Source organism: Bactrocera dorsalis, chromosome 1 (genome assembly GCF_023373825.1).
Source record: "Bactrocera dorsalis isolate Fly_Bdor chromosome 1, ASM2337382v1, whole genome shotgun sequence".
NCBI classification, from domain to species: Eukaryota; Metazoa; Arthropoda; class Insecta; order Diptera; family Tephritidae; genus Bactrocera; species Bactrocera dorsalis.
In genome coordinates this window covers 54574603-54593157 of record NC_064303.1, presented here as the reverse complement: position 1 = coordinate 54593157, position 18555 = coordinate 54574603, and the positions used below count along the sequence as shown (strand labels likewise).

Here is an 18555-nt window from a genome sequence, read left to right as displayed (position 1 = left end):
TTGAAATACTTGTAGCCTCGATCTTATTCGTTTTATGAACATACATACATATCGTCACCTGAAATGCAAATTAACGTAACAACATTTTCAGAAATTAACAGTGGCATGAATGAAACACGGAATAAAATGGAACATGAGTGAAACAAAATATTAATATTGGCTAAAACTGGTTTATATATGACCGCAGAACCAGAAAATGTTGAACATATTTTATATATATAAAAATGAAATGGTGTATAGTTGTAACGCTAAAACTCGAAAACGGCTGAACCAAATGAAATACTTCCTTTGGGGAATTTGTTTGTTATTACCACGCGCAGGTCATGTCTTAAAATCACAATAAAATATTAAGGGGGCGTGGTACCTCCCATGCAAATTGAATTTTTCAAGTCGAATATCTTCAAAAGTGTTTAAGGTAGGAACATGAAAATTGGTACAGAGCTACAGGATAACAACACCACTCTCACCTATAAAACCGGGGGCTATCGAATAAGGGGGCGTGGTACCTCCCATACAAACAAAATTTTTTAAGCAAAATATCTGAAAGTGTTCAAGGTAGGGACCTGAAAATTGGTATAGACCTATATGGTATCTAAAGCCTTCTTACACATAAAAGAAGGGGTAATCGGAAAAGGGGGCGTGGCACCTCCCATACAAACTGAACTTTTCAAGGTGAATATCTTCAAAAGTGTTTAAGGTAGGAACATGAAAATTGGTATAGAGCAATAGGAAACAACACCATTCTCACCCATAAAGCTTGGCGTTATCGAAAAAGGGGACGTGGTACCACCCTTACAATCTTTATTTAATTTGGTTGTTAATCCACCATATATTTATCTCATTATCCACCTAGCACGACATTTTGGTTGTTCTTGCTGCAGCGGTTATATGGTAATTTTGGTTGTGTTATGTGCTATTTTTGGTTTACGGAAATGGCAGTTTTATGAAACAAACACAAATTAAATTAAACGTCAATTTTGCTTTGCAATCGAACACGCAAAACTTAGAGGGCAATAAAAATGCGCCTTGCTTTACTGATATATTGATATATTTTGTTTTAAAAAGTGAGTTATTTAGTGAAAGTGATTTAGCGTGTTGGCGAATACCGATTTATGTACATTGGAATTTATCATTCAATTGATCTGCTTCCTTAGTTTAATTCATTCATTTTTGGAGTTTTCAAAGGTAAGTTATTGGTCCATAAAACCTTAAATGAACTTTATGCAAAAGAATGATCATTTCCAATTAGATATTTGTTACGATGTCAAGAATCAGTACGTATGGTAACACTTCTCGGAGTTCCCAGGCCGCAAGGAGAACACGAAATAGCAGAGCACGTCAAAGGGAAAGTGTTATTGAGAGGGTATCACCACGAAATAGACTGCTGGAGAGTAGCACGCACCAGTTAGAAGATGTCAACCAAACATACAATCAGCAAGAACGATTGAGAAGAAGGGAAGTTCACAATCAGCAACAACGATCGAGAAGAAAGGAAGTTCGTGCTCGCCAAAGTGATGAAGTAAGATCACAACATGCGATTATTCGACGACAACAGCGGCAACATCTTTCTTTTGTGAACTTTGAACGGGCAGGTTTTCGATATGATCCAAACATTCAATATAGCGCATCTGTTCAAATCGGTCAGATGTCAGTAGTTTGTCAATATTGCGATGCAGTCAAGTTTAAAAATGAACCGTCGCCAGAATTGCTTCCACCACCACAGCCATTGTTCCAGCTGCTTTACGGTGAATCTCCTCACTCGAGCCATTTCTTAAAGCAAATTGTAAATGAACAAAACTACAATCCAACGTTTAAGATATTTTTGCCAAACAATATTCGACAGAAACTACAGAGCTTTCCTCCAATTATACACGTTCATGGGCAAATGTTTCATCTCGCTGGATCGCGGTTGCCGCATCCAGATCAAGAACACAAATATCTCCAAATTTACTTTCTGGGAGATTCACATGATGAAGTAAATCGGCGTTGTGCTATCTTCAATACAACGAAAAGAGAAATAATCGAACAATTGCAGCAAATGTTACACGAACACAATGGCCTCATTAAACTGTTTACGATTTCGTTGGAACGTATGCCAACAGATGATCATAGTATAATCATACAAGCGGACAAAAGACCAACAGGGTCACATGAAAGACAATATAATGCACCTACAGTTAGCGAAATATCAGTTGTTGTTGTTGGAGAAAATTTGCAGTCGCGTGATATTGTTATCAAACGTAGAAATCAAAACGCACTAAAACGGATAAGTGAGACACATCGGTCTTACGACGCAATGCAATATCCGCTCATGTTCTGCCGTAGAGAAGACAGATATCACTTAAGATATAAGATGATAAATCCGGTGAATGGTTAGTAAAAAAAAATTTTTGTTTGCTACTTCATATAGGTAATTTAAGCTTTTAGGTGTCGAGACAAATAAAAACGTCAGTTCAATGAAGTTTTACGCATATCGAATGATGATTCGCCAAAACTATGACAACCATTTACTGAGATATGGACGGTTATTTCAACAGTATGTAGTTGACATGTATGTTAAAGTTGAGACAGAACGACTTAATTACATGCAATACAATCAGTCGAAGTTGCGATCTGAAGAGTATATTCACTTAAGAGATGCAATGAATGGTGATGCGGATATTACAGATATTGGTCGACTTTATATTTTGCCATCGACATACATTGGCAGTCCTAGACACATGCATGAGTACTCCCAGGATGCGATGACTTACATTGCGCACGTAATGGACGGCCAGATTTGTTTGTTACATTAACTTGCAATCCAAAATGGCCAGACATTACGAATCTATTGCATCCGGGTCAATCACCAAGCGATCGCCACGATGTTACAGCACGCGTGTTTAAACAAAAACTCAGATGTTTGATGGACTTTATTACGAAACAACGTGTATATGGCACTGTTCGATGCTGAATGTACTCATTGGAGTGGCAGAAGAGAGGTTTGCCCCACGCACACATTCTTCTTTGGATGGTGGAGAAAATTACACCTGACCAAATTGATGACATCATTTCCGCCGAAATTCCTGATGTTGAAATAGATCCAGAGTTGCACGAAGTGGTGATGGCCAATATGGTTCATGGGTCATGCGGAGAACACGATCCATCTTCGGTTTGTATGTCGGACAGTAAATGCAAAAAACGCTGTCCCCGTGCTTTTATTTCGGAAACTCAAACTGGAAATGACGGATACCCTCTCTATCGGCGTCGCTCACCCGCTGACAATGGCAGAACTTTCATCACTCAATTGAAAGGAAAGAATTTCGTGGTTGATAACACATGGATCGTTCCATATTCGCCAATTTTGTCTAAGGCATTCAAAACACATATAAATGTTGAGTATTGCAGTTCAATAAAATCAATTAAGTATGTTTGCAAATATGTCACCAAAGGAAGCGATATGGCGGTTATTGACGTTGAACGAGATGAAATTAGCAAATTTCAAATGGGCAGATATGTGAACTGCAATGAAGCAATCTGGAGAATATTTTCATTTGCAATTCATGAACGCCATCCTACTGTTGTGCATCTGTCAGCTCATTTGGAGAATGGCCAGCGAGTTTATTTCAACGCAGAGAACATAGTACAGCGAACGGAAATACCACCAGCAACCACTTTAACAAGTTTCTTTGCAACTTGCGCCAGTGATCCGTTCGCGAGAACATTGCTTTACTCGGAGATGCCTCGGTATTATACATGGAATGCATCGTCTTTCCCCCGGCGCAACATAACCTTGGCAGTTCATTTTTAAATTTGACTGCATTGCAATATTGACAAACTACTGACATCTGACCGATTTGAACAGATGCGATATATTGAATGTTTCGATCATATCGAAAACCTGCCCGTTCAATGATTACAAAAGAAAGATTTGTAAAAATTTTCTTAAAGTATACACAATGAAATTAGGAAAAATCGTTCATATTCTATTAAAACCAATACCGGTGTAATTTTTGAAATGAAAAAAAAAATCTATTTGCCGGGTCAGCTAGTATTCTATTAAAACCAATGCCGGTGTAATTTTTGAAATGAAAAAAAAAATCTATTTGCCGGGTCAGCTAGTTATGTATATAATTTGAAGTAGTGAAGCGTAATCAATAAGACACTCAATTTCGAATTTTTTGATGATACGTTATTTTGCATTTCAGGTGACGATATGTAAGTTAATGAGCTAGAAATTTTTAGAATAATTTCAATGCCGTGTATGATAGTAAATGTTTTGAAAAATTTTATTCAACAACAACGAAGAAGTTGCTAACGGATGGTTTGTTGCAACTTTTAACTAAAATCGAATTGACAACGCTCATTTTTTCTGAGTTAGAGATTTTTAGGAAATTTCAAGTGCATTGTTTGATAAATTTTTTACGAAGGTTAGTTAGTACATTGAATCGTCACCAGCAGCACTTCAATCTGATAAATAATTTCTTCTTGTATTCGTATCACCTAAAATTAATCGAGATAGATATGGGGTTATATAAACATAAATGATCAGGATGGTAAGTTGGGTAGAAATATGGAGGACTGACTGTCTGTCCGCCCTCCGTCCACCCGTGCAAGCTGTAACTTGAATAAAATGTAAAATATCTTGATGGTTACGGACGGGTTCTTTATCACAAAAAAAAATTACGAGTTTGTAGATGGGCTTAATCTCACCACTGCCACGCCCACAGAACGCCATTAACCGAGAGCCATAACTAAGTACTTAATTAAGATATAAAACTGTAATTTAAGACATAGTACTATAAGAACTTCTATCGACAGCGTGAAAATGGATGAAATCGGAAGTTAACCTCGCTTACTACCCATATGGCGGTACTGCCAAAAACTATTTAAAGCGCAAAAAATCCATAAATATGAGAGACCTTTATGGGAGCGGGATGACAAGTGGACGATGGGTAAAAATGGGTGAAATTCCACATCTCGGGACTCGAGTAACCGATTTCGACAAAATTTAGTACGTGGCATTTCTCTAATATTCGTATATCACCGTACGAAAATGAACGAAATCGTACTACAATGACGCCTATTCCGCACATAACAAATTTTTTTATTCCACTTGATTCTTTCTACTTCGGACTAAGCTGTCATTTGAAAAGTAAATTCCTCTCTCGACGAACAAAAACAAAACTCTATAAGTCACTCATTACTACCGTCCTGCTATTTGGTGCAGAAGCATGAACGATGACAACATCTGATAAGTCGACGTTACGAATTTTCGAGAGAAAGGTTCTGGAAAAGATTTATGGTTCTTTGCACGTTGGCTGCGAATATGGAACGATGAGCTCTATGAGATATACAACGACATTGACATAGTTCAACGAGTTAAGAGACTGGTTAGCTCTGGAAGTATTCGATGCAGTGTCCGCCGAGGGAAGCAGAGTAAGAGGAAGACGTGGTTTGGCCTGGAATCTTCAATTGGCGCCACCTTGCGAAAGGAAAAAACGACTGGCAACTCGGCTATTACCGCATTAGCGATTTCTACGCCATTAAAGAAGAAGAAGAAGGTGTATACTATTGATAATATTTAATATAATATCATAACTTTTAAGAAAACTTGTCCATATAATTTCACCATCCCTCATTTTGTGTTGGTTGTAATACATTAATCTTTAACATTGCTCAGATATACTAGAGAACATATTTTCATGCAATTTCAAAAATGACCGAAAACCATTATATGTATGTAGTATATGGGAGTTGGAGTAACTTAAGTTTAGTTGGAGTAACTAAATTTAGGCGAATTACTTGTCTAGAAGGCGATGTAGCTGTAGCTGTTGTAGCGTTGAGTATCTGTGTTGACGATAAAGAGAAGCCCTTAAGTTAGAGGAAGTAGCCTCGAGTGTGATGTGTGGATTATTCGGCGCTGGAAAATATCGCTGGTAGTTCTGACCCTAGTGAGGACTGAAGACATGTCAGCTCGTTTAGGAAATCAATGGGACAGAGGTGGGACTTTTGGTAATAATAGTACAATCCGACGATCAAACCAAGAATCATAAAATATCGCCCTCATGTGGCGTACTTCTTTTGGAATGGAGAACGGCAACATAAAAAAATTGTCAAAAAGCCTGTAAATTGTAAAAAAAGAGTTAATTAATGAAATAAACTTAATGTATATGTTCACAGTAAAAAAGTTTTAGTAGAATCAGTAGAATAATGTTACTGGAAAATGTTTGAATCTTTTCCTTATAAACTAATGAATTGAGTTTATTTCACGAATTAAAATAGTAGTTTACAGTTTACTGTGCTTTTATGATAATATAATATATGCGGCTGTTGCGTGTTGAAGATGGAGAAGGAGTGATAGAAAAAAATACCAGGCTTACTAGATTTTGCTGTAGTCAAAAATATAGATAGATCGCTTGTGACGCCTGTACTAATAAAGCTAAACAGCCCATGGTATTTGAGCAAAAAGTTTCTCTAAAATCTCATAAAACTAACTGGTTGAAGTATAGAAAATATATCAGCAGCCACATCAATATTGATTGCAAAATAAATACAGGAAGAGACATTGATGAAAGTATAAGAGAATTTAATGATGTAATAACTAATGTAGCTGTATTGGCAACACCAAAAAGAAATGATAAACCCTTTGGTTTTAGAAAGATCACTAATAATGAAATAGAAAAACTTGTAAATGAGAAAAGGCACACTAGACGTGAATGGCAGTTAAGTCGCTCCCCTTCTAGTCTACTACATTGAAAACTATATAAAGAAGAACCAAGTGGAGAAGGACTTGGCTTCGCTTGGAATATCCAATTGGCGCCACGTAGCGAAAAGAAGAAACGACTGGCGCGTAGTTGTTAACTCGGCTATAATCGGGTAAGCGGTGTCTACGCCAATTAAGATGAAGAAGATGTTTATGTGTATATTTTTGTCTGTATTCCACACTACATGTGGTTTTTTTAGCAATACAATTTAATACATGTGTCTGTGTGTTTTTAATGCGATCTGATCTGTAACTTTATGACTTTTCATTTTTATTGTTATTTGATGCGCATTGCATGTAAATGCATGAATATGTTTAGGTACATACAGTGGGAAGCTAAACTGTCCGGATGTTTTGCACTAAGGATGTAAGGTAATGAAAATAATACAAATATAGGCATATTATCAGATATATGTGTTTTCTTATTTAATTGAACATTATTCTTAATTATAATAATTCACTATTCGGACTCTTTTGCACTGTTTGCTGTTTGTTTGTTGAAACCAATTAACGTTGCCAATTTAATATTTCGTCCAAAGGCCTTTATTTCTAATTTACGCTTTCAATACGTTTTGGCATACTCTCCACCAACTTTTGGATGATATCACGGTTAAGAGCTCGCCATTCATGTTGTATTTTCTCCCAAAGCTCGTCAACATTTTTTGGTGGGTTTTCAATGCTCCCAGCCTTTCTTTCACAATAGCCCATAAATTTTCTATAGGATTCAGGTCTGGGCTTTGTGCAGGCCATTCCATTGTCCCAAAAGTTTGGTTTTGTAGCCAGCTTTTAACTATTTTAGCCGTGTGGATAAGCACACCCGTCAACAAATTCTGGTAAATTTGTTTGTAGAATATTCAGGTTATCCTCCTTCTTTATTATACCTTGGATTCTCACTGCTTAAATGACTTAAGCATCTCCCCGCATGTACACCTCACTGTACCTGGGAAAAACTGGCGCACCCTAGCAAGACAGCTTAATACAACACATCTGATGGCACCACACCAACACAACTCACCACACCTGTAGCCACTCAACAAAAAGGATGGGAAAAAGGATAGCGAACACAATTCAATATATACTATTCGACCATCAACTTTCGCATACACACTCCGCCGCGTCGCCACCTCCGTTTTATAATAAAAAATTCAACCACGATCCGTTTTACACTCAATCTCCAGCAGTGACAAATCGTTCCCGGAATTGGAGTATCGCCGCATCTTCCCTTCGATATCATATTTAATGAGTTTATACTGTAATAAAATCAATACATTTCAATTTAAATAAAATTGTTGAAAAAAACCAAATGTATAAAAAATAATCTGGATGTTTTTATTTAATTTAATCCAGTGGTGAGTGCTCCCCAATACATCTAGTATACATTTTAATCATGGTCCTTCGAGCCGGATATGAACCAGCGACCTATGGACTGTGAACGTGAGAACCGTGTGGACGTGCTTGAAAATATACGCGGAACATTTGTTTTCACCACAAACACTAAACGCCAACTAACCAGCTAGCTAGAGCTCTATCTGTCTACAACAAAAGCAAAGAGACTCTCGCTTACATGAAAAGCAAAAGCCACACACAGACTCACGGTATAAGCGCAGAGGCAAACAGGAGAAAAACAACAACAACAAACAAATGCATTACTAGCGAATGAACTGTAGTAGTAATGGAAATAGCTGAACTGTAACTGAACAACATAATCATAATTAATTAATTGTGTGTTGATAACAATAGCTACACCAACAAAACATGTTAAATAGAATACATTAAAGTTGTGTAAATTTCATAACAAATTTTTGTAAAATTAATTAAGTGCATAATTGTTAAAATTATTGACAAATATTATACGCAAGGATTTACAATAAAAACATTGTAACGAAAAACTAAAAGAAAGCAAAAATTAAAAATTTGTGTTAATAATATTTTGTATATACTATATTCAGAGCGTTTGTGCAATTGCTTAAAACGTATTAACAGCAATTAAAGAAATTACAATAAGAAATAAACTAATTAACATAAATCAAACATTTGCAAAGCATTAAAAAGCCAAAGCGTGAAAATTCAAAAGGCCGTGGATTATTTTGAATTTTCAACGTTTTTAATAAATACATATTAGTAAATAAAAAATAATAATAATTTTACAACATAAAAAATTTAAGTAATTGTGAAAAATTTAAGTGCATTTTAAAAACTTAAATATATAATAAAGAAGTAGGTGCATACATACATACATACATACATACTTATTTTGGTGATTCAATTATTGACTGCTAATGAAGTGACTAAACGTGTATTACATTGAAGCAGCCACAGAGCACAACCACAACCATACCTATTTGCAGATAAAATAGTGGGCTTGTGTTTTATTTGCATAGCATTAAATTATAAATACAACAACAATTCTTTGGAAATTTTGGCAGCAAATTTTTGTGAAACTGAAAAGTGCAATGAACCACAAGCGTGTTAATTGAATAGAGCACACCATTAAAAAATTAAAAGTGATCAAGGAGCTAAAAATTTATATCTCATTAAAATTGTATTATAAAAAAATTAAACTAACATTTTGTAAATCCAGAAGAGATTTTCCTGCCAAAAAACATGTGCAAATATATGAGTATTTATGTAATTTAAATTAAAATTGAATAAATAAAATCGTCTGTGACAAAATTATTATAAACACATACACACAAAAAGGCCAAAGCTAAAAGCAAGACAAATCAGCAATCTGCCACAGTTGCAGCAACAGCAAAACAAAAAGATAATTAAGTGGAAATAAATTGTGGTTTGCCTTGCAACAGACAAGAGAAGCAGAAGCACCAGCGGCGACGGCGACGGTGACGGCAGCCAACTAACAACAAATTGCAATTGCAGTGATCTATCAAAACAACAAACCCATAAAACGCCAAACGTTACAACAAACACTCAGGCAAGAACACACACGCGGCAGCCAAGTGGTTGAACAAGTTTTTCTGCGCTCTTAAATAGATGTGTAACACTCTTGAGTTAAATGTACACGTAAAAGGTGCACAATACAAAGCCAAAAGTAACAACAACAAAACAATAAAAAATAGAAATCTCAAAGTATAAGAAATGATAAGTAATTTGCAAGAAAAAAACTAAACAGTGAGTCTAGAAAAAACTGGCATATCGTTTTTGAAAGACACTTAAGTTGCCCTTAACAAACACATTCACACGTATAAACAATAGCAGTGGCGAAAATTTTCTCAAAACTTACAACAAGTCCACTCAAAAGGGTGAAGTCTGTGACTTAGTGGCAAATTACCACACGCTACGTTACTCAACTCCAGTTTCACCACACTTAACGCGACGCCAGTCACCACACAGCGCACAAGCGTAGCACAGCGGTAGAGCAGAAATTTTGTGCGGGAAATTCAATTAAAACCCAAAGCGAGTAAGAAGTGGACACAACAACAAAGCAATAAACAAACATCAAGCGAGCGAGAAACTCTTACGAAGGTGAAGCAACAACACTTGTGGTTGTTATTGTATATTAATCTACACGGAATTAAAGGAAAGGCGCGCAACAAAAGTAACAGCAACAAGTAAAAGCAAAATGACCTTGCCGACAACAACAACAGTGAACGGTTGCGACGACGATTCCGATATGTTTGGTCCGCCACGTTCCTCGCCCATCGGCTATCATCATCATCGCTCGCGTGTGCCCATGATATCGCCAAAGCTGCGTCAACGCGAGGAACGCAAACGCATATTGCAATTGTGTGCGCACAAGTTGGAGCGCATCAAGGATTCGGAGACGAATCTCCGCCGTAGCGTGTGCATCAATAATACGTATTGTCGTCTAACCGACGAGCTGCGGCGTGAGAAGCAGTCACGCTACCTGGCGAATTTGCCGAGATCTGATATCAAACCGGAGAGTGCACGCGATAATATTTTTAATCCATACAATAGCTGCGGCATTGACAACTCCAATCATCAGCCATCGAACAAATCTGTCTGCAATGAAGTCACCAACTCTGCATCCAACAACAATTCTCTCAACCATCCACGTAGTCTTGGCAGCACGGAGTGCAGCAACGGCTGTGAACAGGACTTCAACGGCGATGAAAATAATCTCAACTGCAACAACAGCAACAAACTACACTCGTCCACCAACGCCGATATTGCCAACTCATCGTCTCTGAGCGTCGACGTCAACAGCAGAAACATCTCCACCAACTCCACCGCCATCACCTCACATGCGACTGCCAACCATAATACCGCCAACAATGCCTCTTCCACCGCCTGCACGCACAGTACCACCTTTAACGGCACCACCAACACCGCCACTGCTCATTCGTCAACTCTTTGCACCTCTGCCGGCCACAGTACACACACACGAAAACGTCAACTCTGTAGCAACAATCTCGACAATGACCTGGAAATACTCGACCGTGAACTGAACGCAATCAATGCACCAATGCCACTCATTGACCCAGAGATCACACAAGGTGCTGAACAGCTCGAGAAAGCTATCTCGTCCCGGAAGCGTTTGCGCAGCGAGGACGAAAGCAATCGTTTAGTGCGCGAAGCACTTTCCCAATTCTACATACCGCAGCAGCGTCTCATTTCCGCCATCGAAGATTGCCCACTGGACGTGGTCAGCGTTGGAGGTGGCATGGGCGTCAGTGTAGGCTTGGGACTAGGCATGGGTGTCGGTGTGAGCATGGGTATGGGGCCAATATCCCCGAGTAAACGTCAAAAGCTCGGTAATGGCGCTAACGAGCTCGAGCTCGAATTCGATCTGAATCAGAATCAAAAGGATTTTGAGGTAATTATGGACGCACTGCGTTTGGGCACGCTTAGTGGCCAGGCAGCGATGATGAGTGAATCGGCCAGTGTGTTCCATAATCTGGTGGTCACCTCATTGGAGACATGAAGGTATCAGTAAAAGGTAGAAAACTTGCGAGTTGCGCAGGAATAGGGGACAAGAGAGAGATTTGAGATTAGGCGTTGAGCGTAGCGTACAAAAACTAAACAGGTGTTAAAAATCGTACGCCGTACGCTAACAGCCTATTCACACTGTGAATTTATGCGGGTTGAATGCAATTTATGCAAATAAAAAGCATTTTTTTCCAACGCATTGTTAAGTAAATTTAATATTTATGTTAGTTAAAGAACATTCTGAAACTTAAAATGACGTTAAAGTGGAGGCGGAAACGTACGTACATAATTTATATTACAAAAAATGTGGTCAAACACAAAATAAGCGTGACCACGCCACAATTTTTTTGTAACTAAAATAGGCAAAGTGAAAGCCCATAATTTTAAGATTTAGCTTAACACATTTTTTACAAATATGATTAATATTTATGCAAGTAAAAGGCATAACAAAAAGCATATACAAGTGCATATAAACATATAATTATACAACATTATATATGTACATATGTACGTACATAAGTTAGGTATTAAAAAAACTAAATCAAAGAAAATGTAGTCAAACAGCAGACAGCAGGCATACGTACTCATATACATAGTATGTATGTATGATTGTAGCGTAAACGAGTCATGTGACAGTAACATACTTATGTAGAGATCACGAACGTAAAGTGACTTAAGCAGCTAGTGAAGAGCAGAAAGTGTCTGCATTTAACAACACTTTTTCCAAATTGCGCTTTTTAATTTAAAAACACAATCACAACAGCTTAACTGAATTGAGATTATGCTTTAACTATTACAATTGCTCAGCTCACAAGTTAATTTTTGTTAGAGTAGACTTAAAAATTTTGCCAAAATACTTTATATAACCGTTAAGTAGATTTCTGCAAAATGCAAAAAGATGTCAGCTTCCTAGTCGAAATGTAAACAAAGCAATTCTTTTATAAAAACACGGTTTCACTACAGCACATTTCCTAGCTCACCTCAAAAGAGCGCAAAAAGAACCACGGGCTTAGTTGAAAAAGCAAATCACGAAAATTGCCAAGAAGCACTATGCTGTTCAAAGGCATTAAAAACGCAAACGCTACACAGCGGAAATAAAAACAGGGTACTACTACCCACAGCAGTCGTCTCCATCGAACACCGAGGAGAACTGGTCAAACTCAGAGCCTTAATAGACCAAGGATCACAACGATCGTTCATAGCGTCTAAGGCACAAAATAAACTAAAATTGTCAACCAAACAATCAAATTTTTGAAAAAAAATTTGCCTAGGGGGCCCAGTATGTTTAAATGACTTAAGCATCTCCCCGCATGTACACCTCACTGTACCTGGGAAAAACTGGCGCACCCTAGCAAGACAGCTTAATACAACACATCTGATGGCACCACACCAACACAACTCACCACACCTGTAGCCACTCAACAAAAAGGATGGGAAAAAGGATAGCGAACACAATTAAATATATAAATACTATTCGACCATCAACTTTCGCATACACACTCCGCCGCGTCGACACCTCCGTTTTATAATAAAAAATTCAACTACGATCCGTTTTACACTCAATCTCCAGCAGTGACAAATCGTTCCCGGAATTGGAGTATCGCCGCATCTTCCCTTCGATATCATATTTAATGAGTTTATACTGTAATAAAATCAATACATTTCAATTTAAATAAAATTGTTGAAAAAAACCAAATGTATAAAAAATAATCTAGATGTTTTTATTTAATTTAATCCAGTGGTGAGTGCTCCCCAATACATCTAGTATACATTTTAATCACTCACCAAAGGTCCAATATTCCACCAAGTAAAACATCCCCACACCATTATACTGCCGCCACCATGTTTCATCGTTTCCTTCACATGGTGCTTTTGGATGCGCTCCTGCGGGCTATGCCAATAGCATTCTTTTCCATCAGACTGGTATCGGTTGACTTTAGTTTCGTCGCTCCAAATAACCCGTCTACAGTCATCTACTGTCCAATTTTTGTGGGTTTAGCAGAAATGAATGCATCTTACACTGGCTACTAAATCAATTTTATTTAATGTGCGTCTAACCGTCCAGGAACTGACATCCTTACCAATACCTTTTGCAGCATTTTTCGGGGTCTTGGTGTCCTTATTATGTAGCAAACGTTCAATCGGCCGGGCATCACCATCAGAGAGTAGTCTTGGTCGACCCCCTTGGTCGTTTTTTTTATATCATTTACCGTGGATTTACTTAAATTTAATTTTTCAGCAATTTTACGGCATGAATAATTATTTTGCAACAAATTTATCACATTGTTTTCAATATCAGTTGGCGTTTTTTCATTTTTGAAGATCTTTTAATTTTTTATTTAAAAATCATGTTAATCACTTCACAGGTCAAACAATAATGCACAAATAGAGCAATAAAAGCTTGATAACGAGACAACAAACAAAAAAAAAAACCAACGGGTTATTTCTTGTACTGTGCAAAAATGTCCGAATAGTGAATATTTTGCTTTTTTAATTTTTTTATTTTTTGAAGCAATTTATTTGAGTTTTTTTTGTGCTTTATAATTTAGAATACTCGTAATGTTTAATTAAATAATAAAAATACATATATCTGATGATATACCTATATTTGTATTATTTTCATTACCTTACTTCTTTAGTGCAAAACATCCGGACAGTTTAGCTTCCCACTGTATGTATGTATGTATAATAATAAAGGGTGATTTTTTAAGAGCTTGATAACTTTTTAAAAAAAAAAAACGCATAAAATTTGCAAAATCTCATCGGTTCTTTATTTGAAACGTTAGATTGGTTCATGACATTTACTTTTTGAAGATAATTTCATTTAAATGTTGACCGCGGCTGCGTCTTAGGTGGTCCATTCGGAAAGTCCAATTTTGGGCAACTTTTTCGAGCATTTCGGCCGGAATAGCCCGAATTTCTTCGGAAATGTTGTCTTCCAAAGCTGGAATAGTTGCTGGCTTATTTCTGTAGACTTTAGACTTGACGTAGCCCCACAAAAAATAGTCTAAAGGCGTTAAATCGCATGATCTTGGTGGCCAACTTACGGGTCCATTTCTTGAGATGAATTGTTGTCCGAAGTTTTCCCTCAAAATGGCCATAGAATCGCGAGCTGTGTGGCATGTAGCGCCATCTTGTTGAAACCACATGTCAACCAAGTTCAGTTCTTCCATTTTTGGCAACAAAAAGTTTGTTAGCATCGAACGATAGCGATCGCCATTCACCGTAACGTTGCGTCCAACAGCATCTTTGAAAAAATACGGTCCAATGATTCCACCAGCGTACAAACCACACCAAACAGTGCATTTTTCGGGATGCATGGGCAGTTCTTGAACGGCTTCTGGTTGCTCTTCACCCCAAATGCGGCAATTTTGCTTATTTACGTAGCCATTCAACCAGAAATGAGCCTCATCGCTGAACAAAATTTGTCGATAAACACATTTCGAACCGAACACTGATTTTGGTAATAAAATTTAAGTTAGTAAGTCTATTCATGATGAAATGTCAAAGCATACTGAGCATCTTTCTCTTTGACACCATGTCTGAAATCTCACGTGATCTGTCAAATACTAATGCATGAAAATCCTAACCTCAAAAAAATCACCCGTTATATAAATAGATATTTAGAATTTCGGTTTTGCTGATAAGTAAGCATTTTCAATGATATTTGAACACACATATTTAATTATCTTCATATATGAAGAATATAATCCCTGGCGGGATATGTGAGAGAGCTGTATTTGTACACATTTTTCGCTGTTAAAAATTGAATTCGAAGAACTTATTTTTCTCAATATTCCCTGGTTTGGAGTATTATCATAAGCATATCTTTATATACAAATATCACGTGTCACGTTGTTTGTTCCCGATGTACTTAAATATGATTGCACACCGTGTGCAATTTTATCCAACTGGAGAGACAGGATAGCTTACATCTCAATTTATAATCGCAATATTAAATTATTGCAAATTATTTGTATATTATTTGGCAGTCACAATTATTTGGCAGTCACAATTATTTGTTAGCTCCAAAATATTCTAATAGGTGGCGGTAATTATTGATTGGACTGAGTAAGTATTCAACAGATGGCGCTAGGTAAAAAATACAAACGTTTTATATAAGCTACATTTAATAGCATAATCAGTAATTATTTTAATATTAAAACACAAAATAAATTTAAGCTATACTCTAGTGTCAGCAATACGTACGAGTAGTTATTATGTTATGTTGTTTATGTATTAAATTTTCTGTTTTTAACATAGCGCCATCTATTGAATACTTACTCAATCCAGCCAACAGGTAACGCCAATTAGTGCTACATTAAATTGACATTAAAAGTATTGATAATTCAAAATATTGAATATTATTCCTAAAGATTTAAAACTATTTTTTAGAAATGTAAATTAAAAAAAAATGTTTAATGTCTGCTAGTGAGCATATATTTATTTCTCTACATATTCATATTCATGTTCTCTGGTTGAGTATGAGAGAAATCTGTAAACAATGTTAAAGTTGTGCGGGATGAATTTCATCGTTGTGAAAGAATTCCCCGATAGAAATTTTACAAATGTTCGATATGGAACCTGCACCTTCTCAATGTTCTTATGTTCTCTTGTTCAATATTAATATATTGAATTTGATTTTGTTTAAATTAAAAAATTAATTTCGTTAACTTATATTTTTATTTATACATTCAATTAATTAAGGTTACGCCTGAAGTGCCAAAAAATAGTTTTAAGAAACAGCCGAAAGCTCTGTAATAACGCTGCGATAGTCCGGAGTTTAAATATGTAAACATTTTAATTACATAAGGTGTTCGTCATATCTTAAACAACAAAATTTAATGTAATAATTTTTTATAAAAGTATAGCTCATTCTATAATATAAACCATACAAATAAAAGTTTCAAGTTTTTTCACAAATATTTAATTGTGTAATTTGTATTATAGAATGAGCTATACTTTTATAAAAAATTATTGAAAATAAATTAGTAGTAAGTTCCAAACAGTATTACATTGAATTTTGGTGTTTTAGATATGACGAACACTTACATATATACGATTTTATAAAATATATAAATGCTGTAATTTATAAAATAAATATTTGTTTACTTTTCTATAAAAGCTAAAAACAAAAGAAAACAAACAATCCGACAAATGTACGTATGTGTATATCTATATACATATCTAACCAAACAATTTAAATGAAATAAAATTTGTCTGATTTAGTGAAATTAATCTTTTATTTTTTGTAACATTTGAAAGCATAGCGTCATACCGAATTCTGTACAGGTAAAGTAGAGAGTAATACTAGTAGATAAAGTTAATTTTTTTATTTCAATGAATATTTATATAAGTAAAAACGTTAAACAATAGGTTGGTTTTGAATAAAGTTCAGTAGACTATGTCTAAGGTTTGTTGGTGGTAATAAATTTACACTGGGTTCCACGCTGCTTTCATGATCTTCGTTGTTGAAATTTATAAAAATGTTGTGCAAAATACAACAGACCATTATCCACTCATTACACTCTCTCTTGTTTTGGATAGTGTGCAATCTGAACTTGAGTTCTTTTAGACTTGAAAATTTTTCTTTCAAGGCCCCAAAACAATTTTCAATACGTTCGCGGTATTTAGAAAAGTATTTATTGAAATTTTCTCTTTCTTCTCTGCTATATTCTGTACTATTTTGCCGAAACGGAGTTACTAAAAATGGCTTTAATGGATATGCACTCTCTCCAGCTATCCATTGCGAGGTTGACCAAAATCTATTGGGATGTTTTGAGAGCAAACATCCCGAGAACATTTTCGCATCATGAACACTTCCCGGGTAACCAAGTGTAAGTTGTCTTATGCGTAGCCGATGATCACAAATAACTTGAATTTTTACAGAATATTGGCGCTTACAAGAAAAAAATATTTCGTGATTCCTCACAGGTGCTTAATTTCAGACCCATCAATGTATCCAACACACCCAGGCATTTCCTTTTCTGTTGCTGCAATAAGCTTTAATCGCTCCCTTTCATCGGGCCAGTATAAAAACCTTTGTTTCAAGTTAATAATAGCTTTAAAAACTCGCCCGGTTACGATCTGAATGGTACCGCCATCTCCTTCAACTGATGATCCTAATCGAAAAAGGACGATCTTAAGTTGTGTATCGATCGAAAGTTGTGCTGCGTTATAATCATTTCGAAACACATCATCATCTTTTATTAAGTTTAGAGGGTAAGCAAATTATGTTTGGTTTAAGCGCATCATTTGGCAAAATCTGTTTTCGTCAAAATGCTTTAATACATTCCGCTCCCAATGGTTCGACTTAGGAACTCCTAAGTGAGCACTTCGGCGATTGTTCAATAAATAAATTGTGCATCCACTTCTTCCTACTCATCGTCATCACCTAAAAGAATTACATTTGCAAAAAAATTTTAGAGGAAATAATGGACAACTTACTTAATTCCAACATGAGTATGTCTTGTAAGTATCTTTCGCAAATTGCAGCGATTAATTTGCTCTTTTCACTTCTTCTAGGCATTTTAATTTTTATGAATTTTTTCTGTTTTGTTTGAATCAGCTGATTAATTGCAGAAATAGCGCATGCAAGTGCATTAAATAGTATAGAGCGCTCACAAGATTCGTTTTACAACTATCATAATTTAATAGGCAATAGACCAAATACGACAAATAGTACGACTTGTGAACTCCCTAAATATAAAAAAATATATTTAGAGGTCAGCATATCTTGATACCCTTGACTTGTTTGTCCCCATTAACAAGTTTCGATAATTGCGAAAATATCAAAAAAAAAGTTGTTAATATTATAACTAACAAATAAAAATTCTTTCCATTTTTATTTTTTATTAAGTATAATTTAATAAATTAATTACTATAACAAATAAACAATATCA

The 18555-nt window shown here is 35.9% G+C and overlaps 3 protein-coding genes across 10 annotated transcripts in view; 2 read left to right on the top strand and 1 right to left on the bottom strand.

The window, feature by feature from the left end:
* Positions 1 to 18555, bottom strand: part of LOC105233578 (FERM domain-containing protein 5) — a 753696-nt gene that overhangs the window by 61079 nt on the left and 674062 nt on the right. The window contains exon 8 of one of the 8 annotated variants that reach the window (XR_007423741.1): positions 5785 to 6104. The exons of the other annotated variants lie outside the window; for them this stretch is intronic. The gene's annotated coding sequence lies outside the window, so the exon portion shown is untranslated. The remainder of the gene's footprint in view (positions 1 to 5784; positions 6105 to 18555) is intronic. 8 annotated transcript variants of the gene reach the window in all.
* LOC109579258 (uncharacterized) overlaps positions 1 to 18555 on the top strand; it is a 464513-nt gene that overhangs the window by 267639 nt on the left and 178319 nt on the right. The gene's annotated exons all lie outside the window — the stretch shown is intronic.
* On the top strand, positions 8154 to 12527 carry LOC109580067 (probable serine/threonine-protein kinase roco9). Its single transcript, XM_019992885.3, has one exon. The coding sequence runs from the start codon at positions 10326 to 10328 to the stop codon at positions 11646 to 11648; it is 1323 nt and encodes a 440-aa protein (XP_019848444.2). The 5' UTR covers positions 8154 to 10325; the 3' UTR covers positions 11649 to 12527.

Excerpts from the sequence above, each read along its gene's own strand:
- LOC109580067 (XM_019992885.3), top strand. The coding sequence starts at position 10,326 with ATGACCTTGCCGACAACAACAACAGTGAACGGTTGCGACGACGATTCC.